General features: G+C 34.1%; 1 protein-coding gene across 1 annotated transcript; it reads right to left on the bottom strand.

The window, feature by feature from the left end:
• Positions 1-921: 921 nt before the first annotated feature.
• Positions 922-8,541, bottom strand: HMGN5 (high mobility group nucleosome binding domain 5). Its single transcript, XM_079765493.1, has 6 exons — positions 8,403-8,541; positions 6,632-6,661; positions 6,062-6,091; positions 5,473-5,526; positions 3,402-3,533; positions 922-2,112 (listed from the first exon to the last, which is right to left on the bottom strand). Exons 1-6 carry the CDS (start codon positions 8,415-8,417, stop codon positions 1,447-1,449), a joined length of 927 nt encoding a protein of 308 aa, XP_079621619.1. The 5' UTR covers positions 8,418-8,541; the 3' UTR covers positions 922-1,446.
• Positions 8,542-8,940: the final 399 nt, after the last annotated feature.

Raw genomic sequence — 8,940 nt, 5'->3', positions numbered from 1 at the left:
ACAATTCAAGTAAAAATGGGCAAAAGCTTTGATAGACATTTCTCCAAAAACATATACAAATGGCCAAAAGTGCAAAAGATGCTCGATTTCATTAGAAAAATGCAAATCAAAATCACTATGATTATTATCACCGCCAAGTCCCCTACTAGTATGGTTATAATAGAAAGGTAGACAATAACAAGTGTTGACAAGGATGTGGGAAAATCTGAACCTTCATATTTCTGGTGAGAATATAAAATGCTAAAGCTACTTTGGATAATAGTCTGGAAGTTTCTCAAAAAGTTAAACATAGTATTACTGTATGAACCAGTGGTTCCACTCCTAGCTATATACCCAGGATAAATGAAAACAAATATGTACACAAAAACTTGCATATGAATGTTCATAGCAGTATTATTTATAACTGACAAAACATGGAAACAACTCAAATGTCCATCAACAAACAATATAGTATTTTGGTGCAATATATTATTCAGCCATAAAAATGAATGAAATGATAATATATGCTGCAACAGAGATGAAACTGAAAACATGCCCAGTGAAAGAATTCAGATGTAAAATAGCATATATTACGTGATTCCATTTATATGAAATATCTAGAATAGGCAAATCTATAGAGGTGGAAAATAAATTAGTGGTTGCCAGGGAACAGTGGGTGTGGAGTTGTGGTGATGGTTGTACAACATTTTGAATATACTAAAAACCACTGAATTGTACACTTTGAAAAGATTAAAATGCTGACTTTTATGTTGTTAATTTTATCTAAGTGAAAAAATTTTTAATGATTTTATGAATATCGCAATAGAAAAAAGTCAAGCATTATAATATTTCATTAACTATTATTTTGGGTATATAACAAACTACAATAATCTTTGAAGAAAATTTTTATTAAGATAAATCCAGTAAATATTTGTGTATACACATATAATCAGAACTGCCCTTCTGAAAGAAACATTTTCATTTCTTTTCAAATGAAATTACAATTTTATTTTTTCCCCAAACTAAAACTAAAGTCACATTGGGAAAAGATAATTCTAACTCCGCAGCATTACATGAAAATAGTTCACCTTCTTCATAAAAGCAACTTAGAGAACCACATACCATTTTTCTTTTGAGATCTCTCCACTTTATGAAATTATCACATACGGAAGTAAAATTCAAAGATTTAACATATAACTTACCCAAAAGGAAATTTACTGACAAAGTTTCAAGCATGTTTTTTCTATATATTCCCCTATAATAATCACAAGATTTATAAAGTTTTCATGTTAGGAAATTTGAATGTTCAAATTTCTGTGGCTAATGATCAGTATGAATATATTCTGAAATTCAGTTAATGCTAAAGAAAAACCACATTTATAAAATATTTGATAAAAATATTTATCTCTATTAACATTACAACACGAAGGTACATATTACCAAATTATGAAACTACATAGGGCAGCTTTAAACAATACTCTGAGATGCTTCTTTTTTGACATCTTCTTTTTCAGCTACTTCTTTTTCAACTTCAGCCTTATTTTCTTTTTCCTTTTCATCTTTCCCATTTCCTTTTCCATTTTCCTCCTCTTTTCCTCCATCCTCTTTTTCAGCTTCTCCTTTCTCTTTTCCATATTTCTCCTCATTTCCACCTTCATCATCATTCCCATCTTCACCCTGTTTTCCATCTTCATCCTCTATTCCATCTTCATCACCTTTCTCATCTTCATCATCTTTTTTATCTCCTTCCTCTTTTCTGTCTTCTTGTTTTTCATCTTCACCTTTATCTTTTTCATTTTCACATTCTTTGCCATCTTCTACTTTCCCCTCCCCATTTTTACCCTCTTTTTCATCTTCTTCCTCTTTGCCATTTTCTTTCCCTTTTCCATCTTCACCTGCTTTTTCATCTCCTTTTTCTTTTTGGTCTTCTTCCACTTTTCCATCTTCATCCTCTTTTCCATCTTCTCTTTTCTCTTCTTCCTTGTTTTGGTCTTTTCCATCTCCTTCCTGATCTTCTTTTTCATTTTTCTTTTCTCCTGATGGCACTGCTTCTTTCTTTTCTAATCCTTCTTTTTCAACATCTTCCATTTTTTTTTCTTTTACTTCCTCAGGTTCTTTTTCAGGAGCTGGTGCCTATATGTGTAAGAGAAAATAAGCACAATTATATTTATAAATTTAGAATTGTTTCCCCTAAATATTTAGATAAAATTATATATTTTTTCATGAAAATAATAACACTTCATTTACAAAAAGGTAATTTTCCTATGGAAAGGCCTCCTAAATATCACTCTACAAGGAAAACATTCTAAGAAATAGGATTAACTAAAATATCTCCACACAAACATATACAAACAGATATTTGGCACATAACTTCAGGAAAAAAATATTCGAATAAATAATTTCATTAAAATATGAACAAAAAGAATATATATTTTAAAATGACATATTTTTTATCAACTGTTCTCAATGAAGAGCATACATGTAAACAAAAATACATTCCTTAAAGAAATAATATGTTTTGTTTCTATAATAGTGAGATTTAGATTTTTTTACCTTATATCATAGGATCACTTATAAAAATATGTTCCCTCTATGTCTAGGTTTGGTTTGTAGATTTGGCACTTTACCCCATTTTCAATGTTTTACTAATATCTAAAAATGTGGTATGCATTAAATATGCAACATAAGAGCTATTAGAAACATTTACATAATAATTTGTCTTGCAATCTGCAGGGGAGTAAAGAAAAGAATCGTGATCTGGGAAAATGATTTACAAATAATGCATGTGCTGACAAAAGGAATAGAAAATTAACTTGCATTTAATAAGATAGTTGTTATATTACTGAATCATGATCATTGTTCTATTAATAGCAATGCTAAGCCACTGCTCCCACTATCTATGCCTGTAAATCTCACATTTAAATTAATTTTCTTTATTTTCCCCTTAGATACCATTATACTACTTGCTATAGATTGAATGTTTGTATCCTCCAAAATTCATATGATAAAAATCTAATCCCCCATGTGATGGTATTTGGAGGTAGAAGGGTTAGAGCCCTCATGAATGGAATCAGTGTCCCTAGAGAGCTATCTGATGATCCCTTCTATCATGTCAGGACATAGAGAAAAGACTGCCACCTAAATATCAGGAAGCAGGTCCTCACCAGACACCAGAAATTCTGTAGCCTTGATCTTTAACTTCCCAGCTTCCAGACAGTGAAAAACAAATTTCTGTTGTTTATAAACCACCCAGTTTGTGGTATTTTGTTATAGCAACCTGAACGGATTATGACTCTATAGAACCACTACTCAATTAATGTGTCTCAACTTTTTCTTTTAAACTACAAGGCAAATAAGATTTCTTTCATTCATACCTATTGTTAAAATTTTAAACAGACAAATCTGTTAATATTGTAAGATACCTCTATAATTTTGCCTTCTCCATTTTCAGCATTTTCCTTGTATTCTTCTTTAATAACTTCTTGCTTGGTTTCAGCTATTGTTTGGGTACTTGTATCTGCGTTATTTCCCATCATATCATCTTTTTTCATTTTCTGTCCAGTAACACACAATATTAAAAACAAATATAAAATTTACCTCGTATATTGATTAAATGGCCCAAGTTATTCTACCAGTTGTAATAATTTATGAAAAATGTTTAAAATACCCATACAAACTTTTTATCAACACAATTATCACTAAATACATTCACTTTCATTGTAAACTGATGCAGTATTAAAAAAGAGGGATTGGGGGGCTGGGTGAAAAAGGTGAAGGGATTAAGAAGTACAAAACATTAATGGGAATGTAAAGTACAGCATAGAGAATATAGTCAATAATATTAAAATTACTAGGTATGGTATCAGGTGGGTACTAAACTTAATGGGGGAAATCACTTAATAAATTATATAAATGTCTAACTACTAAGCTATATACATGAAACTAATATAATATAGAATGTCAACTATAATTTAAAAATTAAAAAAATAAATCCCTTTATATATATTAAAAAATGAATAATGTTCTTCTGGTACAAATCAAATAAATTTTCAATGTGAAACAACAAGTTAAATGATGAACACTCAGGGCCAACTGCCAGCATCAGGTTAGATGTAGAAATACTAGTGAGATTATCAATTTAGATATATTTGAAAGAGATCATCTGGGGACAAAGGGGATTCAATTTTTGTGTCTACAAGTTTTTAGAATAACTTGAATCATGATTGCTTTACCAAGAAAGCTCTTTGCCTAAGTATGTATGTAGTAGAAAGAGCACTGGGCAAAGAGGCCAGAAAAATCTGTGTTTGAATTCTAGATCTGCTACTTACTTGATGTGACCTTGGGCAAAAGCATAGATTTCTGAGCTTATTCATTCATATGTAAAATAAAGTCATGCCACCTACCTCATAGGGATGTTATAAGGAGAAAATGATAAAATGTATGTGAAATTGTTTTAGAAACTGTAAAATACAATATAGACAGGATTTTACTATTTTAACATTGAAATCAAGAGCCAAGGAGTGTAAAGTATTTTAAAGTCCATGATTAAATGGTACTTGTTTTATTCTAGCAATATCTTATATTTTAAAGGAAATAAATAGTGTCAGCTATTGTCATAATCTATAAATTAAGTACCTAATTTTAGACAATAGTGACCTTCAAATGTGAAATAGAAAAAAATAAAAGAAAATTTCTCTTCTGCTGTCACTATTATTATTAAAACTTCACTTGCTTTAGTTTTAACAATATTTTTAAATCAAAATGTCAAAGCATTTTACAAATATGACTACAATACACTTTCTTTAAGTATAAAACAATGGGATTACATGACTCTAATATTCTCATAGTCTTAAACTTTTATTACTTTAACAATTCAACCAATCTTTAATCAATGATATCTCAATAAAACAGTTAACAAAGTAAATAAAATTAAATTATATTCACACACTTACAGATAAACAAATATAAATAAAAGGGAGGAAAGTGAACTTAATATTGAGGTTATGCCTGTTTCCAGTGTCTTTAGCCACAACATCAGGGTATAGAAGCCTATATTAAATCAACTATGTCCATTTAAAAATAAGGTACCTGAAAGCACTTTGCAAACTAAAAATTATTATAAAATATTAGTTACTACAACAATTAAAAAAAACATTATTTTGGTTACTATAGTTTACACCTTTTGTTTTTCCAGGAATAAAGGTATTGTTACTATATGATGTCAAAGGCATATACATTTTATGAGTCTACCAAACTAAAATTTTGTTTTGTCTTTTCCTAATGAAACTGCCAAAACACAGTGGACAATCACATTCACAGAACATGAACAAATATTCCTTACTCAAAGTGATTACCCGTACCATATGGTATAATGTAATATATTATTAACTGAACAGAAAACAAAGAAAACAAAATGATCAGCTGTATGCTTTTCCAAAAATTTGTTTCTGAAGAAAAGCAATTTTTACTCAACATTGCATGTTGAATATTTACCCTTGGAGTTGATGTTCTTTTTGGCTTCAACTCTGGTATAATGGGCACAGGAATCTGCAGAAAACAAAATAAAACAAAACAAAACAAAACAACACAAGTCATGGACTGGGGCGTGGGGCGGGGATGGAAGAAATCAGAATTAAAGAATGATCACTAACAATAAAATCCAATTTCTTAATTTAAAAAAATTGGGAGAGTTCAAACTGAACACCAGGGAAAATTCCTTAGTGTGAGAGTTTTTTCTTAAAACATTAAAAATAAATCTTGTGCCCTGGCTGGTTTGGTTCAGTGGATAGAGCATCAGTCTGGGGACTGAAGGGTCCCAGGTTCGATTCCAGTCAAGGGCACATGCCAGGGTTGTGGGCTTGATCCCCAGTCGGGGGCGTGCAGAAGGCGGCCAATCGATGATTCTCTCTCATCATTGATGTTTCTATCTCTCTCTCCCTCTCCCTTCCTCTCTGAAATAAATAAAAATATATTTAAAAAAATAAAAATAAATCTTGTATTAAATATAGTATTGTCCAAGATTGCCTGAATTTTAAAATTATATTTTATAATACGTGGGCAGCTTTTTAAAAAGACTACTTACAGCAGACAGTCTGGCTGATCTTCTCTTTGGCTATGAGTGAAAAAAATTATCAGTTAAGAGAATTATGGATACACAAAATTAGAATTATTTATATTGCAGAGAAAATACATAAATATTGTCATTACAGAAGCAGTTATGAAGTTGATTATAAAATGTCATAGTAGAAATATATATGTTTTGATTTCTCCCTCCTCTAGACTCTTCATATAGCTAAGGGGGGAAAACATCCCAAATTAAACTTCATTTGCTAGGCTAAATGAACACAATCACTAGTAACAAGGAGCATATTTAGAAATGACAATATAGCCCCTTTTTGTAAACTGACAAAGCAATTCTTTTGCTTAAAAGGAAGAAGCTCCGTCCAGATATTGACAAGCACAATAATGTTGTAAATCCCAAGAAGTTTGGAGTTTTCAATACCTACTATATTTTTGAGGGAACTCACTGACATTCCATATGTACTCATGTGGTAAAATATACTAACCAGCATCTATTTTGTTAGCTGCTTATGAGCCTCAAGTTTCAAAATGAGTGTATTTTTTGACAGATTCTAAAACTAAAAAAACTCACCTCCTGCCTCATATCACCTCGACCTGCAGCCTATACAGAGGAGAAAACCATACAGAAATAAGGTCATCGATATAAACATGTAGATGAGAAAATATTACTTATGGATTACAGTTGCAATATAACCGTTTATGATTTTTTTCTGGATTTCTGCTCAAGTAGTTGCGTGTTATTTCCTAGTAGCATGCTACATACTTCTGTGCATTAATGTGCACATGTGCACCAAGATGCAAATGCATTCACAAGACATAAGTTTACACAAATGATAATCAATTTCATCTTTTTGTGTATATTTTATCTCCTAAGAAACAAACATTTTAAATTTTAATATCCACCTGCTGTAGCCAGTGTTAAAACCAAAAAATTGTGGGGGCGGGCAGAATGAAGACGAAGCTTCATGCAATTTCCCTGTTTTGCCTTATGTTTGAGATGCAATTGTACTTATCTGAACCTCTCTAAAGGCTGGATTATCCTCCCTTCCAAGTTCTGCATACAAGAACTACAACCCCCACAATGCTTTGGAGAGGGGGGGGCTCTTTGTTACAATGTCAATGCGTTATACTGAGGAGCCAGCCGCATTTTTAAAACTTCCCGCCACTACCTGCTAGACAAGGTTGCTGTCAGCTCTGTAAAATAGCAAGACCTATTGCACAGGCCTAGAAAAGTGCAGTGGCAGAGATCTCAGAAAGGGGGATGGTGATTAAAAACCATTGCTTCCTGTGCCTGAGCAGCGCTCTAGCCTGGGAATTATGAAGCTATTGCAAGATTCATACCACAGTGCCGGAGCCCCAGGGGATTTCGATTTTATTCCTAGGTTATAGAAACAGGGAAAGCAGATGGATAAATAGAAATAATATTTTAAAAATCACAATGCCTTATGTTAGGACAGTGTTTTACAATTTTACCAAGCATGAAACTGCGTTCGATTTCACTTCTAAGGGACCCCTCCTCCTAAAACGAACAAACACCACGCATAAATTTTTTCCTGTCGAAGAGAGGAGCCACGAATTTTGAAGTGAGGGTTTTCAGGAGACCTGTAGCCCTTGAGTAGCTCAGATCAATCCTGCATGACTTAAGTGAACAAATCGATGCTATCCCAACATCTACAGCTGTTTATCTGACACAGTTCTCTTATCTTTCCACCTTTAGAGAGAGAACTTGGAGAGCTCCAGATCTCTCAGCCCTGAAGTTGCTAATTACAGTGGTGAATCTCTCCCTTCTCTCGGACAGTTTGAAGTCTGCGCCGCCTAATGGCACAGGATTAACATTGCATAGTCATCTGGCATGACAAGAAGTGGAGGAGGGAAGGGGAAAAATGAAAAAAGAAAACGGGAAGAACAAAGGCAAATATGGGAGAAAGCCTTGGCTTTCTTACTCCCACACAGGAAGGTTCCCTGAGAAAAACTGGAGGCTGAGGAGGACACTGGTGCCTGGAAGCATGGTTGGGAGAAGCGTTCTCCAATAGGGTAAGCGGAGGAAGGGGGGTGGGGTAGGAAGCGACAGCACAGCGCTATGGCTGTTTGTAATTCAGCATGGAGACACTTCTTAAGCAATTCTTTCCCTTAAACAAAACAAGTCAAAAGTGAACTACTAGTTGCATGCGAGACGAGCCTAAACGTTACACCGACCATTCTTTGCCCTTCCCTCCCCTTCCATTCAGTACATCACAAAATTGAACTAGAAGCCGAAATGTGTTTGTTTTTTTAAATTTCTGCCAATTAGGAAATATGTATTTCAGTAGCTAATCCACCTTATATCTTTCTTTTTAACTTACCTTTCTTTTGGGCATTGTTGCAGCTCTCTACAGGAGATTTTAACAGTCAGCAGAAAAAAGCTGAAAGCAGTCTCCGCTCGACCGCTCCGAGAGCAACTGAGTTTTCAATGAACTAATTGCAGCACGACCTGTACTCGCCTCGCCTCCTTCCCCCCTCACCCCCCCACAAAAAAAAATCACTCGTTATTGGCAACATTAAACACACCAAGACGAAACCGAACTACGTGAATGGTTAGCTGGAGTGGGAGCCAGTTGGAGTGACAGGCTGTCAGGCCAATAAGAGGAGGTGACCAGCCCAGGAGGCATGGTCCACGGACTTGCCCTGAGCCCTCCTGTGCTACCAGCTAGGACCGCTGGTGGGGTAGAGGAGCGCATGGACTTGGAAGACGCAAAGTGCTCAAGCATAAAACCAGTGGGAAAGCCGGAGCTGTCTTGATCATTTTTTCCCCTTTTATGTTGTAATGACAGGCGAAAGTCACTGCAGTTGTTTTCTCCACAGTCTCCAAAACCTCCACTTTTACTTCTTCCCGGGGCGGGG

This window comes from Cnephaeus nilssonii (genome assembly GCF_951640355.1).
Source record: "Cnephaeus nilssonii genome assembly, chromosome: X".
NCBI lineage: Eukaryota > Metazoa > Chordata > Mammalia > Chiroptera > Vespertilionidae > Cnephaeus > Cnephaeus nilssonii.
This window is presented reverse-complemented; position numbering and strand designations above follow the sequence as displayed.

Coding starts and splice junctions, on each gene's coding strand:
- HMGN5 (XM_079765493.1), bottom strand. Junction 3,534..5,472: donor AAAGAACATCAACTCCAAGG/GTAAATATTCAA, acceptor GTTACTGGACAG/AAAATGAAAAAAGATGATAT. Junction 2,113..3,401: donor GAGAAGGCAAAATTATAGAG/GTATCTTACAAT, acceptor TTACACATATAG/GCACCAGCTCCTGAAAAAGA.